Source organism: Budorcas taxicolor, chromosome 3, assembly GCF_023091745.1.
Source record: "Budorcas taxicolor isolate Tak-1 chromosome 3, Takin1.1, whole genome shotgun sequence".
Lineage (NCBI taxonomy): Eukaryota > Metazoa > Chordata > Mammalia > Artiodactyla > Bovidae > Budorcas > Budorcas taxicolor.
The window spans coordinates 108,295,556-108,321,738 of record NC_068912.1 but is presented as its reverse complement, the minus strand read 5'-3'; the positions used below and the strand labels follow the sequence as shown (position 1 = coordinate 108,321,738).

The window sequence follows — 26,183 nt, the reverse complement described above, 5'->3', positions numbered from 1 at the left end:
TTGCCATTGCCTTCTCCAATGCATGAAAGTGAAAAGTGAAAGGGAAGTCGCTCAGTCGTGTCTGACTCTTAGCGACCCCATGGACTGCAGCCTACCAGGCTCCTCCACCCATGGGATTTTCCAGGCAAGAGTACTGGAGTGGGGCACCATTGCCTTCTCCGAACATTTATCAGTACATTATTTATCAGCATATTATTTATGCTGAGCTCTGGCACACCACCAGACCTGGCGACATGTTCCCACAGTGGTACTTTTCCATAAAATTTGAAACAGTATGTTTCTGCGTTCTTTTTCTTAAAAGGGCTGCAAACTATGCACAGAATCCAGCCCCAGAAAGTCTGGATCAGCCCCCAGAGGAAGCTTTTTGTCCACCGTAACACCAGGCAGCAGTGGTGAAAAGGGACACGATGACGTGTTACCGAAAGAAGCCCCGAGGAAAGAGGGAGAGCTGTGTGTCCACGGTGAGGAGGGGCCAGGAAGAACCTCCGGCTGGGGAGGCCGCTTAGGGGGCCAGTGGGGATGTTTAGAGACAAAGCAAGAAGGACTTATGCTGGGAGAGGCTTGTAAATAAAAGGAAGCCGGCAGGAGAGGGGGACAGATCGCAGCTGGTAATGCAACCCCACGTCCCTCCCAGACCGAGACTCACCTTCTCGAAGTATCGGATCTCATACTCTGTGCCGTTGGCCCCTGGGGCTCCCGCGGGGATGGGCTCCCGCCACGACAGAGACACGCTCTGGGGCTCCACTCGGTCCCTGCGGATCTCATCCTCCTCCCAGGGCGCTGCAAGTTGAGTAATGCGAGGTTCTCTGGGGCAGGGGCAGGGGGCTGGAAAGGCGGCGTGGGTGGGGAGCCAAATGGGGCGGGGCCCAAGGGGCTGTGGGTGCGGCAAGAGGCTTCTGAGGGGCGGGGCCTGAGGGTTAGCGTCCTCATGAGGCTAGAGGAAAGCTCTGACTCCACAGCTCTTGGCTTCCCTGGTTCTGAGCAGGAAAGCAGCAGGCCACGTGCTGCTTGCCCACCCCCTACACTCCAGCTTCCCTTCAGGTGGCTGGTTCTAATTCCCCCAGGCTATCTCTACATGCTCTGTGGCTTGGAGATATTAGACAGCACAGCAGACAGGAAGACAAGCTACTTAACTATTCTAATAGTCTGGTCAAGAGGTAATATACTCAAATAAACTAGGAATAGAAGGAAATTAGTTCAGTTCAGTTCAGTCGCTCAGTCGTGTCTGACTCTTTGCGACCCCATGAACTGCAGCACGCCAGGCCTCCCTGTCCATCAACTCCCAGAGTTCACCCAAACCCATGTCCATCAAGTCGGTGATGCCATCCAACCATCTCATCCTCTGTCGTGCCCTTCTTCTCCTGCCCCCAATCCCTCCCAGCATCAGAATCTTTTCCAATGAGTCAACTCTTTGCATGAGGTGGCCAAAGTATTGGAGTTTCAGCTTCAGCATCAGTCCTTCCAATGAACACCCAGGACTGATCTCCTTTAGCATGGGCTGGCTGGATCTCCTTGCAGTCCAAGAGACACTCAAGAGTCTTCTCCAATACCACAGTTCAAAAGCATCAATTCTTCGGTGCTCAGTTTTCTTCACAGTCCAACTCTCACATCCATACATGACTACTGAAAAAACCATAACCTTGACTAGATGGACCTTTGTTGGCAAAGTAATGTCTCTGCTTTTTAATATGCTATCTAGGCTGGTCATAACTTTCCTTCCAAGGAGTAAGGGTCTTTTAATTTCATGGCTCCAATCACCATCTGCAGTGATTTTGGACCCCCCAAAATAAAGTCTGACGCTGTTTCCACTGTTTCCCCATCTATTATCTCAACAAAATGAAGGCCATATATGAAAAGCTCCAGCTAACATCATACTCAATGGTGAAAAGCTGACAGCTTTCCTTTGAAGATTAGGAATCTTGCCACTTCTATTCAACACAGTCCTGGAAGTCCTAGACAGTGCAATTAGGCAAGAAAAAGAAATAAAAGGCTTCCAGATTGGAATGGAAGAAGTAAAATGATCTCTGTCCACAGATGACATAATCTTATATGTAGAAAACACTAAAGGTTCCACAGAAGATACTGTTGGCAAAATTGCAGGATACAAAATCAAATCACAGAAAATCATTCACATTTCCACCCACTATGAACAATATGAAGTGAAAATCAAGAAAGAAATCCCACTTACTTAAGTTTATTACAAAATAAAAAAGTCTCTTTAACAAATGGTGGTAGGAAAATTGAATGTCCATGTGAAAAAGAATTAAGTTGTGCCCTTAGTTACATACAAAGATGACCTCAAAATGAATTACAGACATAAATGTAAGACCTGAAACTTCTAGGAGAAAATATAGAGGAAAAGCTTCATGATACTGAATTCGGCAGATTTCTTGAATATGACACAAAAAGCAAAAAGCATAGACAGCAAATGTAAAAACAACAAATGGCACTACAAACTTAAAAATGTCTGGACAACAAAGGAAACAATCAACAGAGTGAAAAGGCAACCCGCGGAATGGGGGAAAATATTTACTAGTCACAGATCTGATAAGGGGTTAATGTCCAGAATATAAAACGAACTCCTTCAATTCAACAATAACAACACCAAACCCCACAAATAACCCAATTTAAAAATGGGCAGGGACTTCCCTGGTCGTCCAGCGTTGAGAATCCACCTGCCAGTGCAACAGACACGGGTTCGATCCCTGCTCCCGGAAGACCTCACACGCCGTGAGGCCAGCACACCACAGCTGTGAGCCTATGCCCTCGAGCCCATGCTCCCCAACAAGGGAGGCCACCACGGCGAGAAGCCTGCACGCCGCGACAGAGAGTAGTCCCTGCTCTCTTCAACTAGAGAAAGCCCGTGACAGCAACAAAGACCCAACAGAGCCAAAATAAGAAATAAATCATAAATTTTTTTTAATGGGCAGAGGATGTGAATAGACATTTCTCCAAAGATGTTCAAACGGCCAATAAGCACATAAAAAGATGTTCAATATCACTAATCATGAGGGAAATGGAAGTCAAAACTATGAGATATCACCTCATACCTGTTAGGATCAAAACAACACAAAAAGCCAGAAATAACAAGTGTTAGTGAGACTGTGGAGAGACCGGAACCCTGGGCACTGTTGGCGGGAATGTAAATTAGTGCAAACACTATGGAAAACATATGGAGGTTTTTATAAAAATATAAAAATAGGATCCAACTAGAGATGACCATATTAAGTAAGTCATAAAGAGAAAGACAAATACGATATGACAGCGCTTACATGCAGAATCTAAAATATGACGCAAATAAACCTGTCTGTGAAACAGAACCTCAGATACGGAGGCCAGACTGGTGGTTGCCAAGGTGGGAGAGAGTCTGGAGAGGGGCAGAGTGGGAGGTTAGGGGTAGCAGATGTAAGCTTTTATACAGAGAATGGGTGAAAACTAAGTCCTACTGTAGAGCACAGGGAACTCGTCAGTATCCTATGATAAACCATAATGGAAATGAGTATTTTTTAAATGTATGTAACTGAATCACTTTGCTGTATAGCAGAAACTAACATAACATTGTGAATCAACTATACTTTAACAAAAATATTGATAAAAAAAAAACACAAAATAAAGATAGAACTACCATGTGATCTAGCAATCCCTCTTCTGAGTATACAGCCCAAGGAAATGAAATCACAATTTTGCACAGACTACTGCACTCTCATGTTCATTGCAGCGTTATTGACAATAGCCAAGATACAGAAACAATCTAAGTGTCTGCTGACAGACGAATGGATAAAGACAAAATCATATATATATTTATTTAATGATATGTTATTCAGCCATTAAAAAAAAAAATCCTTCCATTAGCAAAAGCACAGATGAACCCTGAGGGCATTATGCTAAGCAAAATAAAACAGAGAAACAAATATTGCCTGATGTCACTTATACGTAGAATCTAGGAAAGCCAAACTCAGAGAACAGAGAATAGATTGGATTTTTGCCAAGAGCTAGGACATGGCGGAAACAGGGAGATATTGGTCAAAGATCTAGACTTTCAATTATAAGAAGAATAAAATCTGGGGATCTAGTGTATATCATGGTGTACTTGAAAGCTGCTAAGACAGATCATCAGTGTTTGCACCATGCACAAAATGTAATTATGTGAGAGGATGGGTGTGTTAACTCACCTTCCCATGGCAATCATTTCATAATACACACATGCACCATATCATCACACCTTAGAATTACACAGAGTTATATGTCAATGATGTCTCAAAAAGGTAGAAAGAAAAAAAAAAGTGACATAGACATACAACGGAATACTACTCAGCTTAAAGAAAGGGAACCCTATCATATGCTACAACATGGATCAACTGTGAGGACATTATGCTGAGTGAAATAAGCCAGTCACAAAGAGACAAATATTGCATGGTTTCACTTCTACGTAAGCTATCTAAAGTAGCTGAACTCTTAGAAGGTAGAATGTGGTTGCCAGGGTCTGGGAGGAGCGGGGAAGAGGAGTTGTTGCTCAAGAAGTACAGAGTTTGCATTTTTTTAAATAGTTTGCATTTTGCAGGATGAAAAAGTCTATAGGGGTCTGTTGTATGATGACGTGCATATAGTTAATGCTACTGTACTGTACACTAAAAACAGTTAATTTGGTATATTTCCTGTTATATGTTTTTTACCATAATAAAAAAAAAATAGTGACGCTCAGGTCACACACCCAAAGCAATTAAATCCGTTTCTGTGGGGTGGGATTCAGGCATTACTATCTTTTTAAAAAGCTTCTCCGTGATTCCAATGTGTGTCAAACAGAGAGTTTCCCAAGCAAAGATGCTAGGAAAGCGGATGGGTAAGTGGTTCCCAGGGCTTCCCTGACGGCTCAGCTGGGAAAGAAACCCGCCTGCAACACAGGGGACACATGAGACGCGGGTTCAATTCCTGGGTCGGGAAGAGCCCCTGACGGAGGGCATGGCAGCCCACTCCAACATTCTTGCCTGGAGACTCCCATGGACCAAGGAGCCTGCCGGGCTATAGGCCACGGGGTCGCAAAGAGTCAGACATGAGCGGCTAACCCCACCAGTGGTCCCAAGGCTCACAAAAGGGATCCAGGAGGGAGATGGAGATCTGAGAGCCATTCAAAGGTGATTTGATGAAACTGCCCAGGGCAATGCAGAAAGGGAGAGAAGGCAAAGCTATTAGGAAACAAGCCCAAAAAATGACCACACTTAAGAGGCAGGCAAAGAAAGAGGAGCTTGGGAAGGAGGAGCCAAAGAGAGGAGAGGAAAAACCAGGAACAAATGAGGCTACAGAAGCCCAGGAAAAGAACTTTTAGGAAGGTTCCCGCGTGACTCTTCCTGTTATTAGCTACTGGCCCACAAGCAAGAGCCTCAGTTCCCTTACACACAGATGGGAAACAATAATGACCTTTTCATACTTGCTCTGAGAACTCTGTGAATTAATAACATATAAAGAGCTTAGCATAGAACAAGCATTCAATACCACATTTACCAGCAAAAGGAGATGCTGGTTGGCAGTGTCATATGCAGAGCAAAGACGGGTAACAAAACAATTCACAGTGTCACTGGCTTTAACAATGTGGAGGTTTCTAGTGTCTTCAGGGCACTCAGAGAAAGCAGACAGCAGGGAGTAGCCACAGGACTGGAATAGGTCAGTTTTCATTCCAACCCCAAAAAGGGCAATGCCAAAGAATGGTCAAACATTCTTTGAGTGTACAGTTGCACTCATTTCATATGCTAGCAAGGTTATGCTCCAAATCCTTCAGGCTAGGCTTGAGCAGTATGTGAACCGAGAACTTTCAGATGTACAGGCTGGGTTTAGAAAAGGCAGAGGAACCAAAGATCAGATTGCCAACATTTGCTGGATCATGTAGAAAGCAAGGGAATTCCAGAAAAACATCTACTTCTGCTTTATTGACTATGCTAAAGCCTTTGACTGTGAGAATCACAAGAAACTGGAAAACTCTTAAAGAGATGGGAATACCAGACCATCTTACCTGTCTCCCGAGAAACCTGTATTTGGGTCAAGAAGCAACAGTTAGAACCAAACATGGAACAGAATGGTTCAAAATTGGGAAAGGAGTACGTCAAGGCTGTATATTGTCATCCTGCTTATTTAACTTCTATGCAGAGTACATTGCTCAAAATGCTGGGCTGGATGAATCACAAGCTAGGATCAAAATTGACAGAAGCGATATCAACAACCTCAGATATGCAGATGTTACCACTCTAATGGCAGAAAGTGAAGAGGAGCTAAAGAGCCTCTTGATGAGAGTGAAAGAGAAGAGTGAAAAGCTGGCTTAAACCTCAACATCCAAAAACTAAGATCATGGCATCTGATCCCATCACTTCATGACAAATAGAAGGGGAAAAAGTGGAAGCAGTGACAGATTTTATTTTCTTGGGCTCCAGAACACTGTGGACAGTGATTGCAGCTATGAAATTAAAAGACACTTGCTTCTTGGGAAGAAAGCTATGACAAACAAAGACAGTGTATTAAAAAGCAGAGACATCACTTTGCTGACAAAGGTCCATATAGTAACAGTGATAGTTTTCCCAGTAGTCATGTACAGACCGTAAAGAAGGCTGAGTGCCAAAGAATTGATGCTTTCAAATTGTGGTGCTGGAGAAGACCTGTGAGAGTCCCTTGACTGCAAGGAGATCAAACCAGTCAATCTTAAAGGAAATCAACCCTGAATATTCACTGTAAGGACTGATACTGAAGCTGAATCTCCAGTACTTTGACCACCTGATGCAAAGAGCAAACTCATTGCATCCTGATGCTGGGAGAGACTGAAGGCAAAACGGAGAAGGGGTGGTAGAGGACGAGATGGTTAGATAGCACCACCTTGTCCAATTCAACGGGCATGAATTTGAGCAAACTTTGGGAGATACTGAAGGACTGAGGAGCCTGGTGTGCTGCAGTCCATGAGGTCACAATGAGTTGGACACAACTTAGTGACTGAACAAGAACAAAACAGCAGGTAGCAAGGAGTCAAGGAAACGGAGACAAGGGCGTAAGGAGCTGTATTTGAAAAGCATATAAACAGGGCTTCCAGTTTTAAATGGTCACCATCTAACAGCCCCCATTAATCGTTCTCTCTTCCAAATACTAATTAAAACCCCAATATACGGAAAACACAGAAATGTCACCATGAACGAGTCTTGACAGCTAATTGCCAGAATCAGGGGATGGGGAGTAGAGTGGCATATTTCCACCTATGATAAAGCCAGTGGGACTGGACTGAAAAATACAATTGTAGTGAACCCCCAGGCTATGCTGCCCACAGAGTGACATTGCCTCCCATCCTAAAAATAACTTGAAAGATCCTTTATCCTTCCTCCCACTGTCTGACCCTTTAAAAAAAAAAAAAAAAAGGCAAGGTCTTTGTCGACTGGACAATGAGCACACAGCCATCACTTCACTGCAGAGTTGCTTCCCCTATCCCCTGAGAGGGCCTCTCAGCCTAGATACACTTGGAGACGGCAGCTCCCAGAAAAGATGCAGGCACAAAGGGAAGAGGAGTGATGGGACATCCTAGGAAGGGGCGCAACCTCTTGGAGATACAGACGGAGGGCAGAGATAGGAAAGAGCCAGGAGTGCCATTTTTTAAAACTACATCTTCTGAATGTTATCAGATGGCCAGGATATAGAGATAGGAGAAGGTTCCATTTCAGCCCCACAGAGTGATGTTAGGTGAAAGCCTGATAAACCCTGAGAATGAAGCTAAAAACAGAGCCCAAGCACCCGCTCTCCCACTGTACATTTGTTATGCGGTTCAGCCAGCACCCGAGTGGGGCCAAGAGTCCAGCAGAAACTGGCTCTTCAACAGTCATGCCCCACTTTCCTGCAGACCAAGCCCAGTTTTGGATTCAGGGTCTACTGTCTCCCCTCAGATGACTCAGGTTTATTCTGATTGTCCCAAAACATTCATGTGCACTCATTCCCTTTGCCAAAATTGGATTAGGGTTGGATTCATTATCCAATTCTGGCCAAGAAAAGGAGAAATCACCTAAGAGGAAGAGGGATTCTGGGAAAGGTTACTTAAAAAAAAAAGTGTTTATTGAATTTGTTACAATTTTGCTTCTGCTTTTTTGTTTTGGTTTTTTGGTTGGAGGCATGTGGGATCTTAACTCCCCAACCCAGGATGGAACCCGTACCCCCTGCACTGGAAGGCAAAGTCTCAACCACTGCACCACCAAGGAAGTGCCTGGGAAAGGCTTCCTGCTCTTAAAAAGACACCCACAAGGAAGAAACAGTTATTTTCCTGCCCTGGATGGCAGGTGTGATGTCTGGAGTGGCTGTATCCATCTTGCCACCATAAAGGAGCCAGTCTAGATTATAAGGACAGAAGACTGCAGAGAAAGAAAGAACCTGGGTCCCTGAGAGCACTGTTCAGTTGCTGAATTAACCAAGCTCTAATTTTACTCTTCTTAGGTAAGCTACAAAGTCATTTCAGTCAAAGGTCATTTGCACTGAATTGCATCGTTACTTGCGGCTGAAAGCTTCACAAACCAATCCAAAGGACAATTCTTGTGTCATGGTCTTGGTTTGGTTTGGGGGTTTTTTGGGCAAATATCAGCTATTTCCTTGTTCAAGAATAAGTAAAGAGAAAAAAACTAAGAAAATGGGCATATGAAAAAAATTTTCTGAATTAGCAAAAAAAAAAAAAGTATTATTCTGAAAACTCAGGAGGAACAGATCTTGAAGAGTGATTAATATGACAGTTAGAAGAACAAGTAAGGAGACTGTTTGGCATCTTCAAGAAGATGAAAGAAAACACAGCCTCTTGAAATAGAAGCAGAAGGCAATGAAGGGAAAACAGATGGAGAAGAAAAAGAAACAGGATGACATGAGATAAAAGTGGAGAAGGTGAGAAATGCTTGTAGGGAAACTAAAAATGCGTTAGCAAAATCGAAATATTTAACTGTCATTATAAGTACACGGAATTTAACAAAATCACAAGCAGAATGGGAAGCTTAAACTTCTTAGTCTTTGGAACATCAAGCAGACAGTAAGAAGGAAATAGAAAAATTGAATAATATAGTACTTAGTATGTATGAGGAAAGAGAGAGAGAGAGAGAGAGAACACTGCAATACCAAAAAAACCCTGAAGTACGCATCGCTTCAAAGTAGCCGTGGAATCATTAAAATGGTCACCATATCTTAACCCACAGAGAAAACTCCACCAGCTCCTTAAAAGGGAAACTCTGTAGGGAATTCCCTGGCAGTCCAGTGGTTAGGACTTGGTGCTTTCACTGCCAGGGCCTGGGTTCAAACCCTAGTTGCAGAATTAAGATCCCACAAACCATGCAGCAAACAAATAAAATAAAAATGTAAACAGTGTACAAACCTCCTTCTCTAAACATGAAGCAGTAAAATCAGAAACAAAAAGATAACAAAATAAGTCATCCAGAAATTAAAACATTCTCCAAAACACTTTTAGTCAAAGCGACAATACCAGAAGAAAACATAGGTACACATCTTTACGACCTTGATTTAGGCAATGGTGTCTTAGATATGAAACCAAAAGCACAAGCAACTTAAAAAAAACAATCTGGACTTCATCAAAATTTAAAATGTTGAGATTCAAAGGATAGTACTAAGAAAGTGAAGGACAGGGAATCCCCTGATGGTCCAATGGTTAGAACTCCGTGCTTTGACTGCCAAGGGCTCAGACAAAACAAGAAAGTGGAACACAGCTAGTTGCCAGAGGCAGGGGGTGAGGGTGGACAAAATGGGTGAAGGTGGTCAAAATGGACACGTTTCCTGTTATAAAATAAATAAGTCCTGGAAATGTAATGTACAGGGTGGTAACTAGCGTGGTGATTACAATTAAAAACACTATATTGTATATTTGAAAATTGCTGAGAATAGGTCTTAAAAGATCTCATCATAAGAAAAACAGTTTATAACTGTGTGTGGTTATAGATGGTCTGGATGTTCTAGACTTACTGTGGTGATCACTCTACAGTATATACGAATGTCAAGTCATTGTGTTGTATACCTAAAATTAATGTTATATGTCAATTATGCCTCAATTGCCAAAAAGAAAGTGAGTGACAATCCACAGAGCAAATATTTGCAAATCATGTGTATGATGGCTGTTATGTATGGAATTGTGTTCTCTCAAAAAGATATGTTGAGGTCCTAATGCCCAGTACCTCTAGAATGTGACTTTATTGGGAAATATGGTCTTCACAGAGGTAATCAAGTCAACGCGATGTCATTTAGCTGGGACTTATCCAGTGTGACTAATGTCCTTCTGAAAGGGGGGAAGTTCAGACACAGAGACAGACACTGATGGAGGGGAGATGACGTGAAGACATGTGGAAACGAGGGCCATGTGACTGGAGTGATGCATCTGTGAACCAAGAAAGGCCAAGGACTGCCAGCTAATTCCAAGGGCTAGAAGGAAGGAACCCTTCTCCCCTACAACAGTCACACAGAGCGTGGTCCTGCTGACACCTTGATCTCAAACTTCGCTTCCAGAAGCATGAGACAGTGAGTTTGTTTTAAGCCATACAACTTTTAGAAATTTGTTACAGCAATCCAAGGAAGTAATACAAAGGTATCCAGAATATATGTATATATTAGACAAAAAAACCCCAAAACACCTCTTAACTCAATGACAAAAAGAAAACCCAGCACATTGAAAAGAGGTTCAACATCGGTAGTCATTACGGAAATATAAACTGAAACCACAGTGAAGTATCACGTCACATTGACTAGGATGGCTGTAATCAGCAAGACAAACCAGTGTTGGTGAGGATGTGGAGAAACTGGAACCTTTGTACATTGCTGGTGGGAATGTAAAATGGTACAGTTGCTTTGGAAGATAGTTTGGCAATGCCTCAAAAAGTTAAGCAGCTCCTCAAAAATATATATTTTTTAAAGTTTCCATATATATTGGTCCATGCAGACTGCCATAACAAGACACTACAGACTGGGTGGCTTAAACAACAAAAATTTATTTTCTTACAGTTCTAAAACTAAAATTCCAGATAATGCTTACAGATTCATATTTGTATTCTGGTAAGGGCTCTCTTCCTGACTTGCTCCCAGCCACCTTCTTGCTGTATCCTCACCTGTCCTTTCCCCTGTGTATGGACAAAGGGCATAAATGAGTTCTGGTATGCGTTCCTCTTCTTGTAAGGACACCTTGTAAGTCCCTGGGATTTGGGCCTCTCCCTTATGATCTCGCTGTTGTTCAGTTGCTAAGCCATGTCCAGCTCTTTGCGACCCCATGAACTAACTGCAGCACACCAGGCTTCCCTGTCCTTCACCACCTCCCTGAGTTTGCTCAAAGTCATGTCCATTGAGTCAGTGATTCCATCCAACCATCTCATCCTCTGTTCCCCACTTCTCCTCTTGCCTTCAGTCTTTTCCAGCATCAGGGTTTTTTCCAAAGAGTCAGCTCTTCCCATCAGGAGGCCAAAGGTGGGCTCATTACCATCAATTATTTCCTTAAAGGCCCTATCTCCAAATACAGTTACACTGGGGGTTAAGGCTTATATATAGGAATTTGGGGGAGATAATTCAATCTATGACACCATATGACCTAGCAATTCCACTCCTAAGTATACACCCAAGAGAACTGAAAACTTATGTTTCCACAAAACTTGTACATGAATGTTCATAGCAGCATTACTCTAATAGCCAAAAAGCAGAAACAGTCCAAATCCCATAAACTGATGAATGAATAAACAAACTTGTGGTATATCCACACAATGGAATATTAGCCATAAAAAGGAATGCAATTCTGATACATGCTACAACATGGACAAGCCTTGAAAACATTATGCTAAGTGAAAAAAAGCCAGACACAAAAGTCTACACATTGTATAATTCCATGGTTATAAAATGATCAGAATAGGAAAATCCATAGAAACAGAAAGTGGATTAGTGGTTATTAGGGGCTAGGGTGGGTGAGAGCAATCGGGACTGTTAATGGGGTTTCTTTTGGGGGTAATGAAAATGTTTTGGAATTAGAGAGTCTGTGATAGTTGCATAGGAAAAAATGACTGAATTGCACACTTTAAAAGGTATGTGAAATTTTATGGTATGTGAATTATATCTACAAAGAAAATGACAATACGAACAATGTGCAATGTACAAAAACATACTAGATGTGACCAAAGCTATACTCAGAGGAAATTTCTTAGGCTTAAAATATTAACACTATAACAACTAAGCACTGAAGTCACCTAGAAAAAGACCTCAGGAAAGCAGGACGATGGTATCAAGAAAGAGAAAGTCATAAAATAATTGACAAAAGTAAAGAGCAGTAGAATTGATGATTCAAGATCTGGTTATCTGTCATAACCAATAAAATAAATTCCTTCCAAGAATAATTTTTAAAAAAGAAATCACAGGGCACAATATGAAGAAAGAGAAAGTAAACTCTAGATACTACAGAAAGTTTTTAACTAATCATTTCTGGGCTAATAAGTTAGAAAAAGATCATCAAAAGATGTTCTGTGGAAGTACAGATTAACAAAACTGATTCAAAAGGAAGTTACAGAAAAGACAGCAAACTTTCCCACTAAAAAAGTACAGTTTCCCAGGCAGTTCTGCCTGTCTTCAAAGAATGATAACTATGCTATTTAAACTATTCCCGAGCAGAGAAAAAGAAAAGATTATCCCTGATGCCTTTTTCAAAGCCAGCATTACCAAAATGCTAAAACTTGACAAAGAACACAAGAACTAATCTCTCTTATAAATGTGGATGGGAAATATTAAAATATAAGCAAATTAATTCAGCAAATATTAAAAGAATAATGCACTCATCTGCAGTAGGGTATAATCTAGGAATGCAGAAAATCACATTGTAAAATCCATTAGCAGAATTCATCGTATCAAAAGTTCAAAGGAGAAAAAACACGTGGTCATCTGGAAAGATGCTTAAGAAGCATTTTGCAAAATTAACATCCATTGCTGACTTTTTTTTAAGCAAAAGCATTATATGGCCAAGGAGCTAAAAGCAGGGCTTTGGTAATAGACAGATAAGTTCTGGCTGACTTTGGATAATTCACTTGGCCTCTCAGACTTCAGTTTTATCATCTGAAAGATGATTATAATTCTATTTAAATGAATTAATGTAGAAAATCATATTGCATGGTACCCAACACAGAGCAGCCCTCCATCAGTGGAAGCTTAGTGTTTTTATTAATAAAATGGAAGCAGAAGATTATTTCCTTAACATGATTTTTAAATCCATCTATATCAAAATATGACTGTTATCAGGAAATACTAGATAAAAATTTGTGTTGCATATATTATGCAAAGGGGGATTTATAGTAGATAATTCTAGGTATGGATATAAATATAGAAAAAAATGTGGAAGGAAATACTCCAAGATATTAGTAGTTGTGTTTATCTCTGGATAACAGGATTCTGGGCGCTTTCTTTCATTTTCTATACTGAACTTTCAAAATGTAAATGCAGGACTTTCCTGATGGCCCAGTGCCAATACAGGGGACACAGGTATGATTCCTGGTCTGGGAAGATCTCACTTACCATGGGCAACTAAGCTCTTGCGCCACAGCTACTGAAGCTCGAGGGCCCTAAAGCCCTGTGTGCCCCAGACCACAGGGAAGAGTAGCCCCTGTGCTCCACAACTAGAGGAAGCCCACATACAGCAATGAAGACTCAGGGCAGCCAAAAAAAAAAAAGACAGAAAAAAACCTGTTAAATGTAAATGCAACAGCAAATGTTAGATAGGGATAATTTAAAAACAAAACAAAACAACTGTTCTTCCAGAAAACCAGACAAGTTGGGAACCCTCTCCCAAAAGGCAGAGGAAATGGACTGAGAGCTGAAAATGACAAAGGAAGTGACAAGATTTCAGAATCAGAAAAATGGATGTACAACTCAAGGTTTAGAAAGATTCTTAAGAGAGAGACTGGAGTTATCAGAGGTTCTAGTCAAAGCAATAACTGAAAAAAACTTTCAGAAATAAAAAGAGGTAGGCAGACTGAAAGCTTTACAATGTTTTAGCCAAACTCAATGAAAAGAGGTCAATATTTGTTAGATTTCATTTTCACTAGTAGGCTAAAGAATTATACAAACATCCATGTGTGTACACCTTTGTACCCAAGTTGCCTACAAAACAACGAAAATTACTCTGGCCTCAGACTTCTCTGCAACACAGCTGCCATTAGACAAAGAGGCAGAGTCACAAAAGGATCCTATCTTCTCAGACATGAAAAGACTCAGAAATCATAGACTCATTTCTTGCAAAGGATACTTGAATGATTACTTGAAGCTGTCCCCCAACTGAGTGAGACAAATCAAAAGTATTAATAAAAGTTAAGAATGAAGAAGGTGTGATATTAAAGGAGTGCAGGTCTTCACTTATTCATCTAAATTCCAGACTCCCTAAAGGGATTGTTATATGTTGGCCAGTGAATTCTATTGCCCCTACCCTCCGACCCTCCGTGCTTCCTTGCTCTTTTCCAGGACCAGGAAAGAGGGTGAGGCAGTAGAATCCTTGTAGAGGCCAAGGGACACACACAGGGTCCCTCTTTCTGAGACAGGAAATAAGGAGGTATGATTCGGCTTCCCACTGAAATTTTTGGACAGAGGGGGCAAAAGACTGCGGAATCTTCCACCTCTCTTACCCGGGAACTGTAGAGTTGGGTGGGGGGAAAAGGCTCGCTCCCAGGTCGGGAAAGAGGAGCGCGCACTGGCTCCCGCAGACTCGCTGAACACTCATAACCTCTGTGGCCCGGAGGCACAATCTTCAGCATCTTCAGCCCCTCCTGCCTGGCCTTCGGGAGGGGGGCTGACCTCGGTGGGGGTCGCCGGGGTCGGGGATTTTTGTGTAAGACCAGCGATCGCAGTTTATCTGGGGTGGTTGCGGGCTGTGGGGATGCTCGCGGTGGGCGGGACAGGGGAGCGCGCAGGGTGCCGAAGACCTTACCCCCCGGTCCGGTGGAGACCGTGACCTGTGCGTAGGTGGCTCCCGCGGCGGCCGCCGGGCCAGACACTCCGTTGAGCGCGGCCACGCGAACGGTGTAGCGCGCGCCGGGCCGCAGGTGCATCAGCGTAGCGGCGCGCTCCCGCAGCCCCACCTGGCGGGGCACGAAGGCCACGCGCGGCCCGCATGGCTCGCACGCGCCCGCCGGGCCCTCGCGGCCGCAGCGCAGGCACAGCAGCGAGTAAGTGACGTCCGAGCGGCCGCCCGAGTCGGCTGGCGGCAGCCAGCGCAGCCGCAGCGCCAGCGGCGAGCGGCTTAGGCTGTACTGAAGGTCCCGCGGCGCTGACGGCGGCCCTGGGGGAGACCGGTGTGGGCGGCCCAGGAGCAGAGGAGGGCGGGGGCGGGGCGGGGCGTGGGCCTGTGAAGGGCGGGGCCGGGCGGGAATGGGAGGGGCGTGGGCCAGTGAGGGGCGGGGCCAGTAAGTGCGGGGGCGGGATGGGGAGGGGAGGGGCGTCGGCCGGGGAGGGGCGGGATGTGGGAGTGGGGCGCGGTCAGTGATGGGGTGGGTGGACGTTAGTGAGGGGATGAGGGTACGGATCTGGGGACCCAAAAGTGTAAGGGGCGGGAGTCCCCCTGCTGACTGGAGTTAAGACAGGTGAGGGCGGGAGCGGTGGGCGGCGGGCCACAGGGTGATCCCCCAACAAGCCTAACCTCATCCCTTCGTCTAGACTCTCTCTGTTGCCCTGGTTCTTCCATCCCCAGGCCCCAGACTGTGGTCACCACCCCTCCCTCAACTCTGCTGTCTGGGGGGCAGGCCCCCCACGTGGAGCCCCCTGGCACTCCCCAGCGTGGAGCCCCTGCCCTCACCACGCCTCGATTCCGCCTTTACAGACCGCCCCCCACCCTCTGCCCGTGGTAAGGCATTCAGGAGCTGGACTTACGGGTGCAGGACGCCGAAGGTGGGTCGGTGGGCGAGCGTGCATAGCTGTCCTGGCATACGCAGAACGTGGACGCGTTTTCCAGGGCCCGGCTGTGCTCTGGGCACGGTGAGCAGAGGGGCCGCCTCGGGGACACCTTGTAAAACCCTGGGGGACAGGCTGCGGGGAGGAACTACATGAGGAAGGGGCTACACCACAGCCTCTCCTCCACTTTCCTGATTGGGGTGGGGCTGCGTTGCTGCTTTTAGTAATTCACTGAATGCTCATAACAACCTGTGAGATTTGCACTTTATCCTCATTCTAGAAATGAGGGAATTAAGGCTCAGAGAGGTTAAGTAACTTGCCAGATGTCCCACAGCTAGTAAATGGAGGGATTCCAACCGCAGCCGACTGGTTCAGAGCCCACACCACACTGCCCTAATGCCCACTAGAAGAAAAGGAGCCAGGCTTTCCAGTTTTGATGCGAGGACAGAAGGGAGAGGCCTCTGAGGGTTGTTTCCCAGTTACTAAAGGACAGACACCCACACACTCCCTGTTAGAAACACTGTCACACACAAACACATACACACTTGTCAGAGCTCATCCTCCCACCTCCACTGTTTGAGGGTGAATGCATCATAAATCCTCTACTGACGCACTTGGCCCCCATTTAGGAGTGGAGTCTGCCACTCAAGTGGAGGGAGAAGAGGGACCATGAAAGTTCCTTGGTTCTGACACCTCCTCAGTTACTTTGCTTCTCTCACTTCCCTCACCTCCCCTAGAAGTCAGTGGTTAGAAGTACAGGCTTTTATATCTAAACTACCTGGGTTTGCAGCTGAGTTACACGTCTTATTTGCTGTGTGGCCTTGGGCACATTGGTCCACTTCTCTGACCCTTGCATAGAATACCTACCTCAAAAAGGTGGTTGGAGAATTGAGATAAAAGATGCAAACTGCTGAGCCCAGTACAGACAACGTTAGCACACACTAATGATAGTAATTACTCTTCCTCCAGCACAGGCCTAAAGTGGAAACTGCTAAACACCCACTTTAAAAAGTTTCTCACCAGCTGGGCCAGGAGGGAGGCAATGGCTGCTGGCCCTCCTCTCAGAGCTTGGGTGGTCCTCACCTGGTTCCCTGTCCCTGCCAGGATTTCTTTATCCCTCTCCTCTGGCTTAGCTTTTTGTGGAAGACTGGTGGCTCTCGAACCCCAAAAAGACATAATACAACAGAAAGGATTCAGACTAGCCCTTGGGAAGAACTTCCAGCTCTCTGGGAGAAAAGGGTAAAGGCTGATGGTTCTCATCTGGAGGCTTAGGTTTGGCGATAGGTCCCTCTTGCCTAGAGCCCTGGGCTTTGGGCAGCTTTGGGCAGGGCCTCCAAAGCTCAGGAGCCTTTGGAAGTCCCTGCCTTCGGAACAAAGCACGGGGCTTGCTAACATCTGGTCTGGGCAACAGCAGTCAGGCTCGGACTCCGGAGGCCTGGGTTCCAGTGTTAGCCTTGCTACTTCCTATGCCTCTCTGGCCTCAAGAAACCAGACAAATGCAAACGCTAAGCATGGCCTGCCCCCCTCCATTGGGAAGTAAGAGAGGGACGTGTTTGCAGGATCACACAGCAGGAGGGAAAGAACGTGGGAGGCTCCTTTCACCGTGTGTATGTGTGTCTGGGGTCCCAGAGGTGGGTGGTCCAATCAGAGACAGCATTGCTTATATCTACTTTGAGAGGCTCTGTTTAGAAGAGGTTGTATGGAGGGGCAGACTCAGGAAGGGATTCCTGAGTACCGGACCCCTCCCTCTCTTCCTCACGGTCCGAGTCAGAATTTCAGGGGTCCTCTAGTCGAACGCCCTCTGGCCCATCTTCCAGCAGCTTTCCCAGCAGGAACCAGAGTCTCTGCTCAGATACTTGGTAATGGGACCCCATCTCCTTCTGAGGCGGCCTCTGTTGAACAATGCTGGCAGTTTGAAAGTGCTTCCATTTAAATTTCACAGCAGCCCCCTAGGGTACTTTCCCCCAGCTGTAAGAAGAAAGGGGGAATCCAGAGAGATTGAAGAACTTCTCACAGCCTCTCAGTACCAGGCAGAGCTGGGATCTGAGTGCAGGCCTCTGCACCCTGTAGGGGGCTCTGTGGAGGAGTGGGAATAGCAAGTCACAGCTGTTAAATTGCCACCTGGCTCACATTAGCATTCAGTAAGCAGGTGGTGGGGCTTCCCAGGTGGTTCAGTAGTAAAGAATCCACCTGCAATGCAGAAGACACAGGTTCTATCCCTGGGTCAGGAAGATCCCCTGGAGAAGGAAATGGCATCCTGCTCCAGTATTCTTGCCTAGAAAATTCTATGGACAGAGAAGCTTGGTGGGCTACAGTCCTTGGCGTTGCAAAGAATTGGACATAACTTGGCGACTTGGCAACTGAGCACGCATGCCTTCATGCTGAGCCCAAATCAGCCTCCCTGCACGTAACCCGCCTCATGCCTCTCCATCTCGGGGACTTGACGTACCCTGTGGAGCCTCAGCATGTCTGCTTGGGTCGCTCTGCTCCAGGGCAGTCCTACAGAGATTTGAAGACACGAGTCATACACTCTGACTTTTTCCACCAAGGGAACCCCACGTCTTTCATTAATTCCTCTGGTGGCTGGGAGAGGAGCAGGAAGAGTCATGGTTGTTAAAGAGAGATGCCTCTGTGTCTGCTTGTCTTCAGAGAGGGCTCTGTAATAGCCACAGAAAACACTTGCAAGGTCTTCCCTTCTTAAATACAAACCTGACCATTTCATTTCCCTTTTTGAAACCCTCCAACAGCTCCCCAGTGCCGACCCCACCCATGCCACACCGAACTTTTCCACCTCTGCGTCTTGTCCCATAGTGTCTTATGCAACTTCTCTCCTGGCAAATGCCTATGTTTCTCCAAGTCCTAGCTCAAAATAATAACTCCCTTGTGAAGCTTTACCTGGCACCCTTGCCACGTCCTTACTCCCCAGGGCAGAGCTGATGCTATTACAAATGGCCTTTGTCTGTACTCAAAGTCAGAAGTGGGACTGGGTTCCTGAGTCTGTGTGTGTGTGTGTGTGTGTGTGTGTGTGTGTGTGTGTGTGTGTGTGATTGCCTAGAATGTATATCTAAATCCCCTCCTCCAGTCCTTGATCCATTCATTCAACAATTTTTCAGCATTGGCTATGAGCCAGGTGCTATTCTAGGCTCTGGAGCTGCAGTAAAGCAGAGGTGAATAAAGCAGAGCAAGATTCCTCTGTCCACAGGTACAGGTGCCCCCTCCTAACCCACAGAGAGAAGAGAGGCCATCGGTTGGTAATTCTCTTCTCCATCAGCCATTTCTGGTAACAGTACAGAGAGTAGCGCCATAAAAGCAGTCCATTTAAGGTATGGGCAGCAGGGCACTGTATTTAAAACCAATAAAACTGACTCAAACGTGGCCTGCTTTTTGTTAGCAGTGTGCATCAGCAATTCTGATCCACATCAGTAATAAAATACTTCTTCCCCGGAGGCCGACTGCCTCCCCCAACTTGGTACCCCTTTGGCTCCCCGCCTCCTGTGTAAACAAGGCTCCCTCTCATTTACAGTAAAAAAATCCTCTCTCCACCCAATGTCCTCCTTAAGACATCATGCCCTCCTCTCCCCTTTCAGACCCAGCCTCCAGAGAGTGTTTACATTCCCTGCCTTTAGTTCTTCAATTTCCTTCATCCTCTTACCTGCTGCAGCTGGTAAGACCTCCATCACTCAGCTGAAACTGCTCTAACCAGGGCCACTAGGCAGACATCGACTGATCTTTGCATTACCTCATGGCTCACCAACACTGCAGGCCATCTCCTCCTGGAACCTCCATCACTCTTGTTGCTGTTTAGCTGCTAAGTCATGTCCGACTCTTTTTTGACCCCCTCTGTCCATGGGATTTTCCAGACAAGAATACTGGAGTGGATTGCCATTTCCTTCTCCAGGGGGTCGGCCTGACCGAGGGAACAAACCCAGGTTTCCTGCTTGGCAGGCAGATTTGTTACCACTGAGCCACCCAGGAGGCCCTCCATCATCCTTGGCTGCCATGAAATCACACTCTCCTCCAGCCTCTGATCACTGCCTCACAGTCTTCCTTATAGCTCCCCTTTGTATATTGATGTTCTGTGAGACTCCATTGGCTGCCTTGCTTCTTAGCCCATACATTCTCCTGGGTCTATCTCAACCAAAGCTATGGCTTCAGGTAGCATCTGTCTGTCTGTTGCTGAGCTCCAGACCCACTTTCTAGCTACCTCTGTTTGAGTGCGCCACCAGTTCAGTTCAGTTCAGTCGCTCAGTCGTGTCCAACTCTTTGTGACCCCATGAACTGCAGCTCGCCAGGCCTCCCTGTCCATCACCAACCCCCAGAATTCACTCAAACTCACGTCCATCGAGTCGGTGATATCATCCAGCCATCTCATCCTCTGTCGTCCCCTTTTCCTCCTGGCCCCAATCCCTCCCAGCATGGACACCATCGGTTCTTTATGTGCATTCATGCCCTGTGTTCTCAACTCCAGTGAATTACCATCTGTCCATTCCATCCTCTGGATGCAAATCAGTCAAAAAGGACTCCTTCCTCCTTTGAAATGAATGGTCACCAAGTGCTGTGGAGGTTATCTGGTTATCACATCCATCCTTGTCACTCAGTGAGCTCTGCTACTGCCTTGGTCAGAACCCGTGCTCCTTCTCCTGGACTATTACATCATCTTCTTCCTCAACTTTTGGCCTCTAATCCTTCCTTCTCCAGCTTTTTCTTTGTAATTGCAGCTCGAGTGATATTTTGAAAATACAAATCTGAATTTGTCAAATCTCTGCTTCAAACTCTCCCTAATGGTCTAAAGCATAAAGTCTAAGCTCTTTATCCCTTCTTTATCCCCACTCAAGCCCTTCATGAATTGCTGCTCCTCTTCTCCAGCCCCTTCACCCACGCATCCCCAAATGCCCTCTTCTGTATCCATGCTGACTTGCTGAGCCCCAAGCATGCCATGTTCTCGCCTGCCTCCATGCTTCTACATACACAGTCTCTTACCTCAGAATTCTCTTGGCTACCTGGAAGAAAGGCCTTATCAACATCTCTCTCTACACTTAGAATTGGGTTCTCCTGTCTCCAGGCTTCCTCAGATTTCTATTGCTATATATCACTCTTTATGCTAACTGCTCACTCACCCAGTACATTTCCATTGAGCACCTACCATATGTCCCATTATGGGCACTGGAGCTGCTAAGATAATACAACCCATTGTCTGAGCTCAAGAAGTTCCTAATCGAGTGATGGAAACACTAGAGGTCACTGCAGACCATGGGGTAAGTAGACCATGTAAAAATACAGGTTTGGAGAGCCCAGGAGTGGATCCCAACCTTTCCTGAAGAGCCCAGAAAAGTTTTATCTCCAAGTCTGTTACTGAACCACAAGAGCCCCAGGGAAAAGATGGTGACATTCATTTATAAACATATCACACACCCTCAATAAATGCAGGTGAGGTGTTCTCAACTCATGGTGAATGGATGACTGAACAAAGGAATGAGAGCAAGTTTAGTCACTTCTCCCACTGTCTTCCCACCACTGTATCAATCTCTCTATTAGCTCATACATCATCCTGTTGTGACTTTTAAATGTTTACATCTTTCCACCTAGACTATGAATTTCTCAAGAGTTGAGATTATGCCTGATTCATTTTTGTTGCCCTGGCACCAAGAGAAGGACCTGGCTTAGAAAAAGCATCACTTGGCCTTTCTTCATTAAGTGCACATGGTCCACACCCCATTCTTACCCTTAGTCCTCAGAGCTACAGATAGAGAAGGCGAGACCTGTTCCTGGGGCCCCCACAGACCAGAGAGTCTAAAAGAACCCCTAACATGAAGGATCTCCCCCGGGGGCACAGTGACTCTAGTTCAGAGCGTTGGGTGGGATCTTAGTAGTGACCTAGTGCAACTTCCCAATCTCTCTTTCCAGCTCAAGAATCCTCCTGCTAGCCTCGGACTTGTATATTGTTGGTGACAGGGAGCTCACTCCCTCTAATGTAACCAATCCCAGCAGCCTCTAGCTAACAGAGTTGGGCTATTGTAGAGTTCTTTCCTGTGCACAGGGGAGGCAGCATGGTGTAGTAGAAACAACCTGAGAGTTGGGCAAATCTGGATTTAAAACTCAGTTCCCTGTTTCTTAATTGCCAAGTGAGGTGTTAATCTCTCTGAGCCTCTGTTTCCTTATCTGCAAAACAGGGATAAAGATGCTTTTATTGCTGTGAATAAATAAGAAGGTCTATGTGAGGTGTTTATCATGGTGCCTGAGATACAGGTTCCTGACGCCTGCTTGTATGGAGTCAAATCCATCTCTTATCAACTTTGCTCACTGGTCCGGCTGCACCCACTGGAAGCCCCACAAAAAGTCAGGACTCCCAGCTCCATACCCCATGACTTCCTCACTCCCCCTCCTGCCTCTTTCATCTAGGACACACTCTCTCCCAACTGCCACCTGCGGGCTACACTCCCACACCACACCCCCCAGGGCGCTGGATACCTTCACAGACGTCACCGCGTTCTTGGAATCCCGCACTGCAGCTGCACCGGCCCACGGGCACCAGCCACTCGCCATCGGCGCCGCAGTGCATGCGCGGGGGGCTGCCGGGCTCCCCTTCTGAGTGTGCCACGCACGTTCCGGTCACCTCCACCAGCGTGGAGAAGGCGCTCTCGGCTGCGGTGGCTGGGAACGCCGCCAGGCCCCGCACCGTGGCGCGACACTGCTTGTAGTAGACTCGCACAGAGACTAGAGCCACGCATGCGCCCACGTCCTGGAAGGCGAGGTGGAAACCCCGCCGGCTGAGCGGGCCGATCTCGCGCACCTCTGTGTTCAGCTTCATCTTGCGCTCACCCAGGTCGCCCTGAGTGAAGCTCTCGTCTGCCGCGATTGTGTCGATCTTGCGGGGCCGGCTGCCACCTGGGCGGGTACGCCCGCGGCCCAGATCGGCCTCGGTTTCCAGGTAGTAGACATTGAAAGTCTCCTTGCAGGTGCCCGCGGCTCCAGGGATGCTGCTGCAGTCACGCAGTGTGAACTGCAGCTCCACGAAGATGCGCTGCCCGCGGCCGCGGCTGATCCAGCCAGTCTGCAACCAGTTGTCCTGGTTGGGCTCTAGCACGTTGCACACCTGGTATGTGCGGATGGGACGGTCGTGCTCATCCACGCCGCTGATCTCCTCCCACTGGGGAAGCGAACAAACATGTGGGCAGCTCAGAGCCAAGGCGCCCCCAAGAGGTCGAGCCCTGGCGTTGACTGGGGCTGAAGTCCCCCTTCCCCATCATTTTGCATTCCCTTCTCCCCTCCTTCCCCATACACACCCCTGAAATTATAAGACGCAGAGCTGGGAGAAACCTTGCAGACAACTGAGGTCCAGTTGACAGGGAAACAGGCTCCAGAGAGGGATGACTTGAGTGGATAGACACGCCCTCTTATAGCAGAAGTAGAGAGTCTCCTTGCTCTCCACCCTGTGCTCTTTCCACAACACCAAGCTGCTGCTGTCACACCATCACATCTCCCCCCATTACCCCAAGCTTCCAAGCCTCTTTTAGGATTCCAAGTCTTGCTTCTCCTGTCAATTTATCAATCAACAGCATTGCTTAGTGGACCTACTGGGTGCAAGGCACCATCCAGCATTGGCTCCATCCAGATGCTGTCTGTTCCTAGACACACCCAGTTCTCTTATCACTTTTTTTTTTTGCGGTCTGACTGAAGAGTCAACATTTTCTAATAGGCCACTCTGGCTTGAAGCCAGGGCTGCTGGAGACTACATGCTCTCAGGAGCATTTTGATCTGATGTAGCCACGGGGAGATAAAGGGGCTGAGTCCTGGACTACCAGGAGCTCCTTGGGACAGAGAGGGAAAGGTTTACACTTACCCCATTACTTGGCAGTGCAGTCCAGCCCAGCTCAGCTTGGGAAGCTTTGGAATCCAAAAGGATGACTAGAGAGAGGGAAGAATAGAAATATCAGAAAGTTCGGGCTGGGAGGGGGTAAGAACCTTTGGTGAGTTCACTTGAAATTTGCTGACTGAGAAAACAGAGAATGTGGTGAAGGATACAGACAAGTTTTTCCCACTTCATATATCCCCATGAGAAGGCATGAGTAGGTCTAGTCTAAAGAAAGGTAGCCACAATGATTAGGGAGGGAGCCTGTATTAGTTGTCTGTGACTGCTGTAACAAATTACCACAAATTTAGTGGCTTAAAACAACAAAAGTTTATTATATTACAGTTCTGGAGGTCAGAGATTGAAAATCGGTTTCACTAGTCTAAAGTCAGGGTGTTGGAAAGACTGGTCCCTTCTGGAGGCTCAAAGGGGAGAATCCATTTCCTTGCCTCCTTTAGCTTCTTGCGGCCACCTGGATTCCTTGGCTTGTGGCCCCCTCCTCCATCTTCAAAACACATCATTCCAGCCTCTGTTTCCTTCTCTAACTCTGACTTCCGTGGCTCTCTTATAAGGACCATTGTGATTGTAATCAGATCATCTCAAGATCCTTAGCCACACCTGCAAAGTCTATTGCCATTTATGATAATATTCACAGGTTCTGGGGATTCGGGTATGGAAATATTTGGAGAGTCATTATTCAGCCTGGCATGGAATCCATGACATGTGCTCTAAGATTGGCTCTAAAATGGGGGGATCAGTGACCCCCCCACCTTCCCAGATCTCTCAAATTATAACAGTGTCAAGAAGAGGGAGAAAGTAATCATATCCGAGAATTCTTGTACACATTCCTGAATTCACTCATACTCATGGGTTCTTTTCAGGTCTGGGGTCACCAGGGATCGGGGAGACTTGAACTTTTTAGTTTGGCTCCCAGGGCCTCTGGGGAAAACGTAGAGAGACCCTGCCAGCAGCGAAAGAAGTAGAAGTCTTTACCTCCTCAGCCAGCCCCTTTCCCAGAGGCTGTCATCTCCCCTGCTTTTGGAAGATTATCAGGATTCCTTTAATATATAAAGCCATGACCCCTTCTAAATCAGAGATCCATGTGGTCACTTTCTTCCCCCATGAGGCGTCTGACCTGCGGTCTGAATTCTGCTGTCAGTTTGGGTCCCAGAGAAACACTGGTTAGAACAGCACAGCAGCAGCTCAGAGCCATCCCCAAATCTTTGAAGATTACTCATCTGGAGCTTAAGCAAGGGGGTGTGGCTCCAAGGTGAGCCCTTTAAGGGGGTTGGCCCCAGAGGTGTCAGCGACAACGGACAGGACCACTGACAGCTTCCCGATTTCGGTGTAACCGACAGCACATCGGAATTGCATATTGGAAAGCATCAGAGATCTAGCGCCCAGAAAAACCCCGAGGCCAACGCCTCAGATTCCAGCTCCTCCAGCTCCTGCACCTGGATATTACGCCTCTGGATTTAACTGAGTGTACAGCCCCCTCAAATTCAGGGTCAGAAGCAAGACGCAGTCTCTGGTACAGCGAGCACCCCCGAACCCGGCAAAGCAGATTGCGCTGGTTAGTCTACACTCGAAATTCAGCACTGCGGACAGCTCCCGGGTCAGCACGTCGGACAGCTCCCAGACTCCTTCCCCCAATCCCCCACCCCACGCCCTCTCAGCCACACTCGCCACCAGACCGCCCGCCCTCGTCGCCCCACCAGCGCTCGCCACTCAGAGATCCCCTAGACTCCCCACTGTTTCGGCTCCATCCCGTCTCCTCCGGGGAGATTTCACCTCCGCATCTCCCTGCCCCCACACCTTCCACCTCCAATTGCTCAGCCTGTCCGTCTCACCGGCCCCTGAACCGTCGCCTCTGGCTCCCACGGTTCCTGGTCTCTTTCTTCCCCAGCCTCCCAGGTCTCCAGCCCCCGAGTTCCTCAGTGCTCCTCTCTTCTTCGTTGCTTAGCCACCTTTTCCTCTCTCTCCAGTTCTTTGCTTCTCTCTGTCCGCTTGCTTCAGACCCCAATACAGACTCCAGTCTCTTCGTACGACTCCTTCCCCAAGCACCCTGGTTCTTCAGCTTCCTATCTTTTGGCATCTAAGCCTCCAAAACAGCCACCAGTCTCCTCACCTTCCTCGGCGGTCCCTGGCCTCCCCGGCCCCAAAAGCAAGGCGAGACACAGCGGCATCAGGCAGATGAACAGGCGCAGTGGATGTGGGCCGACGCCAGTCTCCATGGTCCGCAGACCGAGCTGTCAGTGCGGCGGCGGCTCAAGCCGCACCAGCCCCAGCACCGCTGAGCAGTGCCCCCAGACCCTAGCGCTGGCTGGGGGGCGGGATCTCGCCGGTGACCATCATCCATGGGCACCAATCCCTATGTACCACCGCGGGAAGCCCACCAATCCCTGCCAGGAGAAGGTGGAGAGGTGGAGTTTCATAGGCCAGG

General features: G+C 47.0%; 1 protein-coding gene across 1 annotated transcript in view; it reads right to left on the bottom strand.

Moving 5' to 3' along the window:
* Positions 1 to 25,974, bottom strand: part of EPHA10 (EPH receptor A10) — a 40,868-nt gene extending 14,894 nt beyond the window's left edge. Inside the window, exons 1-6 of the mRNA XM_052637768.1 lie at positions 25,869 to 25,974; positions 23,732 to 23,796; positions 22,360 to 23,038; positions 15,871 to 16,026; positions 14,933 to 15,283; positions 647 to 780 (exon numbers count right to left, since the gene is read on the bottom strand). Of these exons, the coding sequence (XP_052493728.1) occupies positions 647 to 780; positions 14,933 to 15,283; positions 15,871 to 16,026; positions 22,360 to 23,038; positions 23,732 to 23,796; positions 25,869 to 25,974 (1,491 nt within the window). The remainder of the gene's footprint in view (positions 1 to 646; positions 781 to 14,932; positions 15,284 to 15,870; positions 16,027 to 22,359; positions 23,039 to 23,731; positions 23,797 to 25,868) is intronic.
* Between the last annotated feature and the right edge of the window lie 209 nt (positions 25,975 to 26,183).